Source organism: Podarcis filfolensis (assembly GCF_964270895.1).
Source record: "Podarcis filfolensis genome assembly, chromosome: 15".
In the NCBI taxonomy this organism is placed as follows: Eukaryota; Metazoa; Chordata; class Lepidosauria; order Squamata; family Lacertidae; genus Podarcis; species Podarcis filfolensis.
Window position 1 is genome coordinate 16,954,069 of NC_139618.1, and position 17,297 is coordinate 16,971,365.

The following is a 17,297-nucleotide window of genomic DNA, read 5'->3' on the forward strand; positions in this document are numbered from 1 at the left end:
GCCAGGGATTCCACTTCAACCTCTGCCACTTCTGGTCAAACATGCATGAGTGCTTTTCCCTTACTGAATCACAGTCAGGGTGCACAGAGCAGGGCAAAGGGGCATAAGAGTTCCACTACAGTCCTATGCAGGAAGGTCTAAACATCTCATTGGTCACTGCAATTTCTTCCCCACTCCAGGATGGGGTGGGGAGGTTGAGCCCCAACCATGGACAGAGCACTCAAGTAGCAGCAATCATTCTCCTCTCCCCGTTCCTCACACCTATTCTGCTCCTACATCCAGGGAAGATGAGTTCCAACTTCTGACAACTGATTCTCCCTCCCTCCCTTTTGCTCTGCACAGTTGTGTGCACACCACAAGGGAGACCCACCCTATGGCCAGTAGCAGTGACCAAAACACACCACAAATGTTCCTCTGTAGGGTTACCACTCCTGTCAAGCTCCATATCTAACAGTTGATGCCTGTGTGCATAGAATGGGTGCGTAGCCTAGAGGGGCAAATCCATCTGCCGCTTTTGCTGCCCACTATTTGATGGTCAAAGGGGCAGAAACCCTGACAAGCCCATACACATCTATTTTACTTCCAGAACTCACTCCATCCCTGATGCTATTCAATAAGGCTCTAATTTTGCTGTTTCTTTGCTACAAGCGATTGGCAAATATGGGCCAATGGTGGGTTTTCTTCCCATAGTGGGTCATGATCCCCTGCCCCAAGGGAGATGTTTGGGTGCTGTGCTATATGTCCTCTCCTTCCTTCACACACACATCGTACTTTGTGAGAAATGTATGGCATAAGGGAAACCAAACATCTGCCTAGAGCTCCTGGCTGCTGGTCTCTTCCTGTCTGTACCACAGTATCTTACACCGTGGAAGGTGTTGTGGAATCGTTGTAACTGGCAGGTTGTGTGTGGGATGTGATGATGCCTTCCTGTTAGCATGGGTGGACTGGGGCCTCCCATTTCTGGCCATGTAATTTCCACAACTTCATGCCATGTCATTTTTACAACAACACCATGCTGACTAGGGCGGGCGGGCACTGGTGTGTTGCCATGGGTGCTGGGAGTGTGGCTGCCACTGTTGCTCTTCTCTGATTTTTGAAGCCACATTTTCCTCCCACCTCTCCATTCTCTGGGATGGATGGACGCAGGACAGGGTGGCTGTTGTGTAGTGGTAGAATATGTCTCCCCTTTTGGCATTCTCAGGGGTTAAGTTCCTGTGAAAATGTATTCACACATCTTTCAAAAACATACAGCAACTAAAAGCTCCATGAAGCACATGGGGACAAGCTTGCCTTTTCAATCCACTTTTAGGATCTAGTAACAATTTCACAAGAGTTCACAGATGAATAAAGTCACCTACACCATACCACTATTGATTAAAAAGGCATTTAAAACGTGTCCGTCCCTGGTTTGGACTCCTGATGGCAGTCGGATTGCTAACACAGGATTAGTAGCCTAGGAAAGAAAATCTTTCCACATGCAGAATGACCCACATTCCCAGCTCACGGCCAGCATATTGGTTGCTTTTCCTGTTAACGGGTGATTTTACCCCCCTGCTGTGAGGAAAATGTTATGCTAAGGTCAAAAACTAGAACATGTGCAACTGCAGGGATTTAAGCTGATAGTCTGTTTAGGAGCAAAGTCACAGGAGAAACAAGAAGAGGATTCAAAGTATTACTTTGTTCTAGCCTTTGCTCTAAGTGGGTGGGTGGGTGAAATTCTAGTGACTGATTTAAAGGGAAAGAGGGCCATAAATAGCTAAATATGAACAGTCAACTGTTAACAGAGGCTGTGGGTATGTTACCATTTTGTACCAGAAAAATTTGAATTTTATACTGACTGTAAGTTATTCTAATTAAGCAATTTAACTTATTTTTTATCATTATTTATTTATTAATTTATATACCACCCTTCATCTGGAGAACTCAGGGCAGTTCACAAGATAAAAATACAGGATAAAAGGCTAAAATAAATAGTTAAAACAAAAATAAAACAAAACAATATCCACCCCCTCCCCCAAGTTATTTGCTTCTGCTAGTTGAGGCTTAACCAGCAATGCAAGGAACTGATGTCCCATCCCATGGCCATTGCAAATTCTACCAACTCAGGTCTGGCTCCAGAGCTAAGGACTGGAAGTTTACTCTGAACACATTTACAGCAGAGAATTCAGGGTGCTGAACTGTGCGCCCAGCACAGAGAATGAGCATGTTGTAATGTACCTGTTCCTAAGCATGGTGTGAATTCTCTCACCATGAAACATATTTTGTTCTTGAGCCAGAGAATTTACACCATACACAGAAACTGTGCCCTTATAATTCCACACAGCATGTGTCAATCATGACTGAAGCTACACGTCTGTCAACGCTGAGGTCAGCACCTGACAGAAGAACAGGATTAGCCATGTAATGCATTTTAAATCTTTTCCCTCTGCCAGATGCCCAGCTTTGTATTGATAGGCATGTGCAGTTTCAGTCATGACTAACATATAAGTGTTGACATACAGTAGACTTGCAGCTTACTCATGATTTACTTACATGATTGCAACTCTGGGCGAGTGACAGGAAACTAAATAAATAAATGGAGCGCGGAGGAGAAATGTTTGTTTACATGACAACTTATTTCACAATAGAGTTTTCTTTGACCCATCTTAATATGCCTGTTTAATAAAAAATATTATTATGCAGTCACATATTAATACAGTAGACTTGGGAGTTATTATTTATTATTATTTATTTTAATTATTTTATTTTATTTATGCTGCCCTTAATCTGAGGATCACAGGGCAGTTTACAATATAAAAGCACAAAAATACACAACATAGCAACAAACATAAACAATATTGTGCCCTTCAACCATTTTTGGTCCAAGTAGATAACATCTAGGATTTCTGATAGGAGCTTGGCAGCTCTGGTCAGCCTTCTTTCCTATTACAGTCCTTTTTTTTATAGAAGCAGCAGCAAGAAGAAATTGTGAGCTACATCCAATTCTCTTGCGGCACGCTGGGTACAGCAACTTGACTGCTGTTGATATAAAGGCATAATACTGCCATAGTTTAAGCTAGAGGAAACAAAGCAAGTATAGGCCCAAGTGGCTGGGGAAACTCAGCCAGATGGGCTGGGTATAAATAATAAATTATTATTATATTCATACTGACTTGTATGAATATTACTGCTTGTAATATCACCCTGTTAAAAGGTTTGTTCTTGGCTACAGCTCAAGAACTTAACCATAAGCCCAGGTTCAGATATGATGCTAGGCCAAACCTTGGATTAGTGCAGTGTGGTGCAGGAGCAAAAAAGAAAGGGGTGGAGCAAGATGACCTCTGTAGTCTTGGGAAGTCATTGCTGTGTTGTGCTAGCAAGGCCATGTTGTCAAATACACGAGATTTCTATTTTCATTTTTTTAAAATATAAAAACGGTATCACTTCAAAGCAAGATACTATTAATATATGACAGCACTTTAAAAGGGGCAGATTTTGAGATGATGCGAGAGAGCCAAACAAAAATACCGAAGAGTTATACAGAAAGGTGTTTCAGGGAGCATGATTGTAAACTGAATTTAAGTACATAACAGGTATTTCCTAATTCTCACTAGAGTTCTATGTCCATCCCACTGCGCATGCAGGGGAGTAATCAAGTCCTAGTCTCTCTTATCTTAGTAGCAGTTTTCGGCTACATGTTATAATCAAGTTTAATTAGGCCTTCTCACTGAGTTATTTTGTAGCTTGATAATCTAACATTCCATCTGCACCGGATCTCTAGTATCTGATTAAGAAGAGCTGAATGCTTCATCTAGCAGTAAAGCAGTGTTGTTCTACTGTCAATCGTACTTTGGAAATAGAATCATAGACTTGTAGAATTGGAAGAGACCACGAGGGTCATCTAGTCCAACCCCCTGCAATCCAGGAATCTTTTGTCCAACGTGGGGCTTGAACCCACAAAGCTGAGATAAAGAGTCTTATGCTCTACTGACTGAGCTATCCCAGGAAGATTGCATCAGTATTTAATGAAACATGCCCAAGCAAGCATGCCACTCAATGTCTCAGTTGCTCAGAAAAAGCTGGTTGGAGCCTTGGATCAACAATGAAGTCATTTCCATTACAAATGAGCACTGAGCTAAAACAGAGAGCCATCAATATATTGATTGGCAGGCAAAGTCTGCCAGGAGGTAATACAGTAAAAGGGCAAGTATCCTTAAGAAGAGGCTCTACTTCTCTCTTAAATGTTTTACAAAAACCCTCTCTAGGTCATTTCTACAATCAGCCATAAGCAGAGGCAAGAAAACATCTGTCAAAGTGAAACAGCTTGATTTTTTTAATTAAATACACGAATTAGTTAATTCAATGAATTAAATTCGAATACAAATCAAGTGTAGAATCATCTTCGAGATCAATATAGACCAATTCACTAAGCACAGCTGCATGAAACATTTTGAATTTTTAAATTATCTGAGTTAAGACTATACTTTAGTACATTTATATCCCATCTTCCACAAAGCTGAAGGTGTGGGCAGTTTTCTTTATCCTCATGTCCAGCCTGCGAGGTAAACAAGGATGAGAGATAGTGACAGGCCCAGTGAGCTTCAGGGCTGAGGTGGGGTTTGAACCTGGGACACAGGCTAAAAACTCTGGCCACTACACCACATTAGGTTGGGATCTGAAACAAAACTATTGAATCTGAGGTCTGCATTCAGACAGCACTTTATTCCTTTTTCCTGATGTTTCCTTACCTGTTCATGCTTAGAACAGAGTGGTCCTTTTTGGTAGCCCTGTTAAGTATCAAAATAGCGTCACTAGTGGCAACAGCCATTCTCTTCCATTGTATCTCTATGCTCCTTCTACGAATCCAAGTGAAAAGCATAACACTGGCTGTGTGGGGGCAGTGCTGCAGAGGAAATCCTGTCTCTCAATTGGTTGATGCCAGGCTGACAGGGTGCAAAGAGAGGACGGCCCCTGTATAGGCAGAGGCAAGCTGCGATTGGCTAAGGTCTGAGGAGCGGGGGGGGGGGGCTGACTCTCAACAAGAGCATGATGACTTGAATTCAAGGTCATGGTGAGGCTTTGGTGCTTATCATTAGTTTTTCTTTCTCGTCGGTGCTAGGCACAATGGTGGTGGCTGCGGCAACAGAGGTGAGTCCCGTGTATGTTTGACGCGCAGCTGGAAACTGCTGCATGTCAGCAGCCACAGCGCAAGGTGCGGTGAATGAAGACATTTGCCTTGGCGGCTATTGGAAGCCCCACAGGAATCTCATCAGGGTGCTAGAACTACAACTCCCAGTGTGCATTGCAACTAAACTCAAGTGCCCCCCCGAAGTGCCTTTGGAATGTGTGTGTGCTCTCCCTATGTTTTAATTATGTTTTATTTGAAATTTATTAATTGCATTTATATCACACTGTTTCCTCCAAGGAGCCCAAGGTGATGTACATAGTTCTAAAATTCTTCTTCTTCTTCCTCTATACCCTGCTTTTTTATCCTGACAGGGACTCAATGTCTGTGTTATTAACAAAAATGTATACATGTGTTTGTATCTAAATATTGTTAAATAAATCATAAAACTAGAAAGTTGGAAATGATCCTGAGGATCATCTAGTCTAACCCTCCGTGGTGCAGGAATATGCAGCTGGGATATCAGGGATCGAACCTGCAACCTTGACATTATCAGTATTGTGCTCTAACCAACTGAGCTACCTCAATTTCTTAAATAAATATATTAAATCTATTAATAGCGTGCATATATATATATATATATATATATATATATATATATATATATATATTGTGTATATTAAGTAATATATTGCAAACACTTTAATTTACGCTATGGAAATTTAATTCAGTGTGTGGCCTGCGGGTTCTGTGTTGAAGTACTTTTGCAGCCCACTTGGTCTGAGAGGTTAGACCACCCTGGTTTAGAAGGAGCAAACAAACTGGGTTATGTAGAAAACAGCCCTCCCCAACTCTTTATCCTCAGCAGTCAACATTTAGAGGTATACCAACACTGAACCTGGAGCTTGCATTTACTTGTTTGAAATAATAGCTACCTCCCTGAAGCTATCAAATCTTCATCTAAAACCTTTCCTCGGTTTAAAGCCATTACCAAACCTTGTGAAACTGAATTCCAGAAGTTCATTATTGTGATGAGCAGCACTTCCCTATACAGGGTTCTTAACCTCGGGTTAAGAACTTAATTCGTTCTGGAGGTCCGTTCTTAACCTGAAACTGTTCTTAATCTAAGGTACCACTTTAGCTAATGGGGCCTCCTGCTGCCGCCACGCCGCCGCCGCACGATTTCTGTTCTCATCCTGAAGCAAAGTTCTTAACCTGAGGTACTATTTCTGGGTTAGCGGAGTCTGTAACCTGAAGCATCTGTAACCTGAAGCATCTGTAATCCGAGGTACCACTGTATCATCTTTATTATTACTGTGCACCCTACAACCAATTCCAACACCATAGAAGAATCGCCATGAAAAATGTTAGAATCCAAAGTCTGCACAAACTGAGCAGGAAAGATCTGCCAGCGGGGATCTGTTCTGCACAGGGCTTCCTACAAAATGGCTTGGGAGTGGGGTTTGGTCTTGAGAAACTGCAATTGGAGACTGAAGGTGTACCGGTTCCTCTGCCGTTAATTAAATTTGATCAGCATGCTAAACAAAAGCATGGTCGTGTGTGTGGCATATTTCCATGGCAACCTCAATATTATAAAATTGTCTGTTCTTGCTTGTATGGAGACATAAGCAGGTCTGTGCCTAAGAAATGAATTTGCCACCAATGGGACAAAATGTACTGCATTTTCACATAGGTTTCCTTCACGTAATTTACTTGGCTCCCAAAAGCAAAAAGCAAGGGCAGGGGCAAAAGGATATCTGGAACAACAATGGAAAAAGGACATAGAGAGCAACACAGCCCTGCAGGACTGTTTCACAGGTCATGCTAAACCTTGCCTTCTGCAACCTGGACACCTCCATTGGCCATGTGGGTTGGGACTAAACATATTGAGGGCAGCAAGCTGGGGAAAACTGTGCTAAACTATGATTTATTGCTACAGGCATGAACCTTGGGGTTCATGTGCTCCTTCTTCCCATCCCCACATGGCCATGAGATTGGAAATGCTCACTTCAGTTTTCATGCATAATTTTATCTAAACTATGAGTTTCGACAACCAAACCAGTTTCATGGTTTCCCTAAAACAGGCATGAGGACCCTCCAGAGCTCAGGCCAAATTAGGCCTGGCAGGGGTCTTATTATGGCCTCGTAAATTTACGTTTAAGGTTCTACTCACCTGTGGGCACTTTTATCAGACCCAGACACAATTACAAATAAATTTGTTTAAAAAGCAGCAACTGACCAAAGAGATTAGTTTAGTCCTCAAACAGCAGAGGCTGCAAAAAGCCTTGGAGGTGAACTGGCTTGCTAGCCTGTAGACAGTGCAGCAGGGTGAAAAAGATGGCTTTCCCCCACCTGTTGGCCCCACAGTTATGGGTGGGGCCAACAGGTGGGTCCAAAATACAGAATTATGTCAAAGCTATATGATAGGTTTTGCCCTCTAGCTACCTAAGAAGAGGATGTGATGTGTAGAGGGGTTCACTGCTGAATCAGCTGAAATATAAGCCCTTGGACTAAGTGGCTATAGGAATGCTTCCATTCAATGATGATTGATCTCCTTTCAATCTACATTTCACAGGGAAATGCTACTGATCTGGAACATAGTGATTTGATATTCAAGCATTCCCCTGTGTTTAGGCAGCAACTGATAAAAGATGCTGACTCAACTGGAGAAAGGAAGCCCCTGAACGGAGATTTCTGAATTCCCAATAATGGAGACAAATCAAGGAAAGCGTGGGAGAATGAAGTGGTAAAGTTTTCCCTTTTGTGGGTTTTTACCATAAGCCTTTAAACACACTTTGTATGCCTGCTAAAGCAGTTTCCAGTATCCATTGCTTCTCTAGTGGTTTGCTATGAGCTCATGTCTACTCTAAGAAAGCTTTGTTTTACCGCTATAGAATTAATAAGAGCACATGCTTAACACAGACCCAAGGCCAGACATTTTTGAAAGGAGAACAATTATCACAATCTCTATAATTAATACAGGTCAGGAAAAAGAACTTCTTAAAAAGGTTTTATCGAGTCACAGAAAAAGCCTCAGAGTCAGGCAAACGGCTCCAGGGCACAGATCCAACAACCCTGACTGCTTGTCAAACAACAAGAAAACTAGTTTGTCTAGATACAACATTTATGGTCCCACACGACAAAGCGTCATTCACTAGTCTTGAGTAACAGGTTTTTACTCCCACCCACCCATGTAACGGGGGGGGGGGGGAGAGATTTGGATCAGTATGTTGAAACAGCTGCTGCCCATAAAACAAACTACTTCATTCTTCCGTAGTTCTTGAAGCTTGGCTGACCAGATCAGGTTGGCACACTTGACTGTACCCCTGGAGCAAATTAGGAAATAACCTCTCCCCAAGTATCCTGTAACTGTTTATCAGAGGAGAGGGATACTTCAAATCCGTGCTGGTGTTAAAACAAATGCCTCAAACATTGCATTACATCCATGTTGGCTAAAGACACTAAATGAATTAAGAAAATGTACAGATGTATCCCCATATTCATGAAAACAGAAGAAACAAGGCAAACCAGAGGTACAGCCTTACCTTTTTCCTCCACTGTTGCAGGCCAGGAACGAAAAGATCAGCCCCACTACCTGGCGAGGCTAGTCTATCGCTGTGCAGTGGAATTCTCTAATCAGCTCAGCACAGCATTCCAGCCTCAGAGGATTATAGCAGGCAGACTGAAAGGTCAGTCGGTATGGAGGAATTTCTTCACTGAAAACACTCAGAAGGAGCGATATTCTTCTTCAGCTCAGCTTTCCTTTCCTCCTCCAGTTCAGAGTCTCTGGCTGCCCCTCCTGGCTACCAATGCATCTAGAGGTGAGCTCAGCACCTCCCTGTGACTCTCTCCGGCTCTGCCTGCAATCTAGGAGGAAGCTCCTCCCAAAGATCTCACCCTTGTGAAACAAGCTACACAAGTCTAGCTCCACCCCACAGAGCCATTCCTCTGCTCAGGTGACTCTCAGACCCGGAGAAGCTGAGGATCTCTCGTACTGTTACACATCTTTTTCTTCCTTGGAAAGCTCAATGTGGAGTAATAACCTGTGAACTGGACAACATTCCTAGTCCAGCAATAAACCAAATGAATCAACAGGAAGGGGGAGGAGACAATTAAAGAGGATGACTCAACCACATATGGCAGCTCAAATGCATCGACCACACTAGGGAGTTGGAGTGAAATAATTTCTGTCCATATAGCTTTGTGGGGGAGGGAGCGCAGCAAAACAGACGGAATTGCTTTGCTACTTTCAAATGCAAGTTTCTCAGGATTCTGGACATCCCCCTCGTTTCAGTATAACTGGCACAGATGTGACATTCTCTTCCTCTCTCCCCTCCCCCTCATGATGAGCAGTAAAAGGATTTTTTTTAATCCACAAATGATTTTCGTATCTTAATACCACTCTGTTTAAGCTACTTGGAAAATTGATCAAGGTTAATGGATTTAACTAGTGTTAACTTGTTTTGGGGGTGCCAATAAATAGATCTAGTATATATAACTAGATCAATTCCAAATGGTTTTAAACAACCCTAGCACGGTCTCTCTGCACAAGACAAAGGACATCTGGAATTTCCTGGAGTCCCATGAAATAGCCGTCCAGCTGTTTGGACATGTTCACTGTAAATACTGCTTGGCAGTTAACTCTTGCTAAAACAGACACATACATAGAACAGCAACTGTTAAGCTATGCAAAAATTTGCAGACGATTAAAAGTGATGTTATTAAAGAAGAATATGAACTTCAATTCATTAAGTGTGAAATATATCTACTATTGTGTGGAATAAGAATTTGGATTTATTTAACAAGAACGATCTGTTTTGCTTAAACTCTCTAATTATACCACCTTCTAATGACCATTTATATAAATAACCCAGTCATAGGCAATGCTGTTTTCGCCTCAGGCTATGTAGGCATTTCTTAAAGTTAGGTAGCATGCCACTTGCAAGTCTGCAGCCTACCATGTATGCAACCACTATGCAAATTCAATTCCTCAAAGTTAATGAAAATGTCTTGTGTACTAGACAGAACAGTCTTTGCCAACCTGGTGCACTATAGATGTTTTGGAGTACAAGTCCAATCAGCACATCAAGTTAGCAAAGGTTGAGACAGTGAGACATGGGTTCAAATCCCTCCTCAGCTGTGAAGCTCAAAGCCAAACTAAACGCTACATGTAATAATAGTAATAATAGTAACTTATTATTTATACCCCACACATCTTGCTGGGTTTCCCCAGCCACTCTAGGCTGCTTCCAGCAAAATATTAAAATACCATAATTCATCAAATATTAAAAGCTTCCCTAAACAGGGCTGCCATCAGGTGCCTTCTAAAAGTCAGATATTTATTTCTTTGCCATCTGCTGGGAGGGCATTCCACAGGGTGGGCGCCACTACTGAGAAGGCCCTCTGCCTGGTTCCCTGTAATGTCACTTCTCGCAGTGAGGTAACCGCCAGAAGGCCCTCGGCGCTAGACCTCAGAACGATGGGGGTGGAGACACTCCTTCAGGTACACTGGGCCGAGACCATTTAGGGCTTTAAAGGTCAGCACCAACACTTTGAACTGTGCCCAGAAACGTACTGGGGGCCAATATAGGTCTTTCAGGACCAGTGTTATGTGGTCTTGGCAGCCACTCCCAGTCACCAGTCTAGCTCCCACATTCTGGATTAGTTGTAGTTTCTGGGTCACCTTCAAAGGTAGCCCCACATAGAGCGCATTGCAGTAGTCCAAGCGGGAGATAACCAGAGCATGCACCACTCTGGTGAGGCAGGTAGGGTATCAGCCTGCATATCAGATGGAGCTGGTAGACGGCTGCCCTGGATACAGAATTGACCTGCTGTGAGTCCAAAATGACTCCTAGGCTGCACACCTGGTCCTTCAGAGGCACAGTTACCCCATTCAGGACCAGCGAGTCCTCCATACCCACCTGCTCCTGTCCCCCAAAACGGTACTTCTGTCTTGTCAACCTCAATCTGTTAGCCGTCATCCATTCTCCAACTGCTTCCAGACACGTAATTCTATTTCTCAGTGTTTTGTTTAAAGCATGGGTAGGCAAACTAAGGCCCGGGGGCCAGATCTGGCCCAATCGCCTTCTAAATCCAGTCCGTGGAAGGTCCAGGAATCTGCGTGATTTTACATGAGTAGAATGTGTCCTTTTGTTTAAAATGCATCTCTGGGTTATTTGTGGGGCCTGCCTGGTGTTTTAACATGAGTAGAATATGTGCTTTTATTTAAAATGCATCTCTGGGTTATTTGTTGGGCATTCCCCCCCCCCAAGGTCTGAGGGACAGTGGACCGGCCCCCTGCTGAAAAAGTTCGCTGACCCTTGGTTTAAAGGGAAGCATATGACACTTGTAGCATTGAATGACTGAAGGACAGACTACTAACGCTTTCCCCGTTACCCAATTTTCAACTCTGTGGTTCAGCAGGAACCCTGAAAGGAGACGAGATTGGAGTGTGTGTGTGTGTGTGTGTGCGCGCGCGCGCAGGCAGGGCAGAGCCAACCTTGGATCCTCAGAATCCAAAGCCATTTTGTTCCTTCAGCACCAGCTTGAAATTTGTGTATTTAATCCCCATGCCCAATTGGTTTCAATCTACTATTTTACTTCTACCACCACCCCATTTAAGATTGCTCTGTCATTATACACTTTTAATAAATGAGATTACATGGAAAAAAGATTTCAAGAACACCAATTATTATTCTGGATAAAACAAACACCCACCCACCAAATGAGAAAAAGTTCAGATCTGTAAATGTGAAAAATATATTGCTATAAACAGTGATTATTTGTGCACATTATTTGTAGAATGATGGTCTTCTGTGCACCTGAGAAACATATATTTCAGTGTGCCTCGTTTTAATCCAGCCTTGGTCCACCATTATACACACACACTCTGTCTTTTTACATTATGGGACTGTAGGTTTTTGCATTTAGAACCTCATTTGTTGCTGTCATGTTCATTTATATGAATGTATGGTGAATACAAATTGACTGTGTACCATGCTTAATTTGATTTGGCACCATTTTATGTTGACAGCTTGGAAATATGTTGACCATTTGTGTAATTAATTCAAACATTGAAAGCCTTCCTTCTCACCCCCTCCATGCCTTAAATAGATCTGAGATTGAAGGGGATCAGAAGAATTACGGTTCTGAAACTTAAATATTTACAATGTTTCATTACAACTTAGTTTTCTGGGACAATTCATAAGTCATGGTTTTTCTTATGATGAGCTTCTCACAGCATCCCTGTGTGAGAAGTTATGCTGAAAGGCAGTGGCTCACTCACAATTAGCCAATAAGCGCTGGGACTGAACAGGGACGTCAACACAGTTTTGCCCAGTTTTGTCTATGTGCAGTTCTCTATCACCACACTGTTTTCAGGGTTAAAACAATCTTTTGGCAAATTGTGGGGATTGCAGAATGGATTTGCGTGGAGACTGGGATTATATGACTTCTATTCTGTGATTGTGATAGTTTAGGGCTACACAATTAACTACTTGCTCACCTGGGGTGAGTAGTTGGAAAAGGATTATTGTTGTGACATCACAGTTAACATCCTGAAGTTCAACACTGACTCCAGAGTTCAGCACCAAGGGCAGAAATCCTGTTATATACACAGACTCTCTTAGTTGTGCCAATAATGAAGGTAATGATGCCTAGCATCTGTTACTTGCTAAATACCTTAGACTATATCTTCAAAGCACTGCTGTTAAAGTAATTAATGAGCAAATGTGAAAAAGAAGAGGATGATATCAGCACTTCAAGCAATGCAGGAGAAAAGAGGCCTAAATGAACGCCTGCAAGGTGTGACAATTTAATTGCTTAAAGAAATATGTCTACCAGTAAACAAAGGTTGTGTGTGAAAAGTTGAGCTGTGAGTATATTTTTGCTTTGTTTAAAAACAATCAGCTTAGATTTTATAGATCACACAGGATAATGCTCAAAAGTGTCTGTAAGATAACAGAGTTGTTGTTGAAGAAGAAGAAGAAGAAGAAGAAGAAGAAGAAGAAGAAGAAGAAGAAGAAGAAGAAGAATTATTTATTATCATTAGTCATACCCCACCCATCTGGCTGGGTTTCCCCAGCCACTCTGGACAGCTCCCAATAGAATATTAAAAACACAACAAATACATCAAACATTAAAAACTTCCCAAAACAGGGCTGCCTTCAGATGTTTTCTAAGTCAGGTAGTTGTTTATTTCCTTGACATCTGATGGGAGGGTGTTCCACAGGGCGGGTGCCACTACCAAGAAGGCCCTCTGCCTGGTTCCCTGTAACCTCATTTCTCACAGTGAGGGAACCGCAGAAGGCCCTCGGCGCTGGACCTCAGTATAGCTCAGCATTATTTTAAAACATGGTACTGGGAAACAGGTCCAGATCCATGCTCATCAAGGGTGTCTGTATTGACTAAATCACCCTCTCTCAACTTCAGTTCTCCATCTATTGACCTTGCCAGAGCTTTGCAACAATGATGAACCAGACCGAAATTGTAACCAAATTGTAAATTACTTTACAAACCAAGAAGTGATTTATTAATGAAAATACTAATAAAGTAGAATAGCCCTGATTTACCCTCTCAGCCACCAACTTTCTGTTTTACTTACTTGGGTAAAAGGTTGTCCTGGTAAAAAAAGATCTTTACTGTTAGTTGTGATGAGTTAAAATCACCCTCTGCAACCTAGTGTTCAGATCTTTTAAACTACAACTCCCATCAGCCCCAGCCAGCACATGGAGCTGATGGGAGTTGTAATCCAAAACATCTGGAGGGCACTAGCTTGGGGAAGGCTGCGTTAAATGCTTCATCTCTCTTGCTCGCTGCTGTTTTAGGCCAACGTCTCCCACTCCTTTCCACAGAGCATCATGTGGCCAGAGCTTACTCCTGCTCTTTGGGGTGAGCAGCTTGTACTGAGAGAAGTTGTTGGATACCACTGTGGGGTTCCTGCACAATAGCCTGGTATGTTGCTTTGGTCCAAAGCAAAGTGGAGAGAAGGAGCTGAGTAGATCCCGAAAAGGACATCTTTAATGTCAAATCAGAGAAATTGATTCTGACATTTAGAAGGTAACTTCTAATTTCACTTAGGCCCTTAAATAGGACTCAGATTAATGGCTGTTATCTTACAAGCAGAATATATCAAAATAAATACAAGGCTTCATATGTCTACAGCTACCCTATAGCTTCCCAAATTATAAACAAACAGCATGAGCTGCACTAAAAAGTGTCTAAATGAATGGCTCTAAAAAGCTATTTTAATATAGCAAAGATTAGTCACATAACTGTGTTTTGCATAATTTTATTCCAATACATCTTCTTCTTTGGAGATTCTTGCAATGTAGTCAAGACAACTATAGCAACAGCAGTTTCTACTTATAGCTTTGCAGCTGTGTACATAATATGGTCATTTGAGCTGCTGCTAAACTACAGAGATTCAACAATATTTCTTCTCTCTTCTTTCCCCTCCCTCTGTCTTCTCCTCAGTCCTGAGACAAAGTTTCCAGTGGCAGGCAACATATCTACTTTGGTATGTGTTCATACACATTTGTATTTGTGTGTATATACACCACATTTTACACACACACACCTTATTTATAACCACACCTCAAGGAAACAGCAGCTAAGTATAATTCAAGGTTCACAAACACACAGAGACACCCAAATTTGCAGGATTCATAGAGCCTATGAATCCATTCGGGTGGGGGTGGGGCGCGCGGAAAATGACTAGTGAACTGCCTGATTTCCATGGCACCTGCCAAGAGAAACATTACACCATCACCTGGATGTTAGGCTCTTTCCCCAACTTATAGATAACAAGTGTCCAGACATAACTAGAACTATAGTCTATCTTCTAACACCAAATCTATATCCATTAATAGGTATTATTGCTAGAACACACAATGTTAGACTCAGGGTTAGTACACTTAAGAGTCTACAGTTGACTGCAACATGCTCTACCTGAGCTCAGCTGGGAATAGTTCAGAGGCTCTGAAACACATGCTGAACCTGGCTTTACACTATCCATCTCCAAATCTGCATGTGGTTTGGGGGGTGGGATGAGGCAAGAAAGGACAAAAAAATAAATTTTAACATGCTGGTCAATAGCAACTTGATTTGCAAGATACTAATAGCATAGAATAGCTTCAAATCTCTGCTGCTTATTTTAAGCTCCAGAATAAAATTGGTTTGAATTGTTTCTACATATATGCACGTAAAACAGAAATGAGACCCTTGGTCAGAACTTACTATCTACCTCTAACTACAGTAAATGCCACCAAGTCATTAATCTGACTCTGACCAACATCTGCCAGGCCTTTCCTTTATGGGGAAAATGTCCATGGCCTTTTTATTGCTTAGATGTAAGAAGTGCACCCACAACAGATGAATTCAGATGCATCAATTCCCATGGCCAAAAGGATCTAAGATTATGTTACAGAGAATGAGTTCTCTGCATGTTACAGAAAATGAGTGCTTTAATACATGTTTTAAAAGTACAGCTACAACCCTACCTAATGCACCCAACCAGAGTTGTGGTGGAGTATATCCACTTTGGCACACAAATATATTTGTGAATGCCCAATGCTATGGAGTCAAAGTGTGGCAACCACACACCAATCCAACAATTGTGATCCTAGTCACAGATCTAGGATCTATGGTTGCCAAAAATAAGGAAAACCACAATGTTTAAATTGTTGTGCGGAAGTACTATAAGTTACCTCCTGGACACTTCCTTTTAAAAAAGTAACTTACAAAAATGATTTTTCACATTTGACTGAATAACTGACAGGCAGCAGTGCTGTTATCTATTGACACCAAGGAAGGAAGTAATATAGGCTGAAGGTTGAGGCCAGGTGTGGGGAACCCTTTGCCCCTCAGATATTGCTGAACTAAAACTCCCATCAGCCCCTGAAGCCATGGTCAATTACCAGATAAGGTGGGCATTATAGCTGAACAGCATCTGGAGGATTAAAGGTCCCTCACACCCTATTAAAAGCTCCCCGCCCCCATAATGCAATTGAGCTACATGGCATAGAGAAATAGCCCATGTCTTCCCCTCTTTCACCACAACTAAGAGATTTCAAGAAAGTCCATACTGACATGTTCAGTTTGATGAAGAGCTACTTCATATTCCCTATCACTGATGAGGCCAGCCACTGAAAGGGAGTGTGCATGCATGCCCACACTTTAACCTCAATACCACAACACAGATCCACCCTGTTGCAGAGCAGCTCTGTTATAATTACCAATAGTGGCAGAGGAAAAGGGCTCTCCTACTCCATAGTTCTGCTGAAAACATGAGCACATTGCCAATCTGTCTCCTGTGATACCGTATTTTTCGCTCTATAACACGCACCCGACCATAACACGCACGTAGTTTTTAGAGGAGGAAAATCCGTAGGCATGCCACCCGTAGGCATTCCCTCCATAACACACACAGACATTTCCCCTTACTTTTTAGGAGGAAAAAAGTGAGTGTTATGGTGCAAAAAATACGGTACTTCCTCTTTGTGATTTCTACCCTTGCAAAAGACTGGCTGTGGTCTTTTTGCCCATGTGGTTTAATTTCAAATTGTACAGGCAAAAGGAAGGGCTTCATCTGAATTTAGGCAATTGACAAGTGGATGGAGTTAAAATGGCCTCCAGAAGTTGATGGAGGTCAGGATCTGGCCTGCTGACAGGACCCTGGACCAAAGTCTAGGACAAGATTATGGTCTTCCGCTATCGCTACAGCCTCTGATGAAAGTAATTAATATTATAAATATTGTAAGACTGTTTTTCTAAAGCATTTAACAAAAATGAATTATGATGAAATCAATTCCTTCACGGTGGCAGAAGTTACACTGTGAAAAAGGCCTTGAAATATGCCTGTGCAATTCTCGACCACCACTGCCTCTCCACTGCAATCAAACATTACTACAGGGAAAGAGGCTGAGACAGATGCTTTCACTCTCCATTATGAAGATTGTGAAACCAAAACAAAATTCTTATTACAGAATACACTAAACTAGGGTTTCCAAAATTTGAGTCTCCAGCTGTTTCTCATCATCCTTGACCGCTGGTCCTGCTAGCTAGGGATGATGGGAGTTGTAGTCCAAAAACAGCTGTTTGAAAAACCTGGCATTAAGCTATTACATAGTTTAGTTATAGAGCCTTTTTTAAAAAAAAACATTCAGAAAATGTACATGACAATATAGCAAATTTT

At 42.0% G+C, this 17,297-nt stretch overlaps 1 protein-coding gene across 6 annotated transcripts in view; it reads right to left on the reverse strand.

Moving 5' to 3' along the window:
* Positions 1-17,297, reverse strand: part of ARHGAP32 (Rho GTPase activating protein 32) — a 199,381-nt gene that overhangs the window by 36,639 nt on the left and 145,445 nt on the right. For 4 of the 6 annotated variants that reach the window (XM_083588250.1, XM_083588251.1, XM_083588252.1 and 1 more), the window contains one exon: positions 15,053-15,127. The exons of the other annotated variants lie outside the window; for them this stretch is intronic. In XM_083588250.1, the coding sequence (XP_083444376.1) occupies positions 15,053-15,127 (75 nt within the window). The remainder of the gene's footprint in view (positions 1-15,052; positions 15,128-17,297) is intronic. 6 annotated transcript variants of the gene reach the window in all.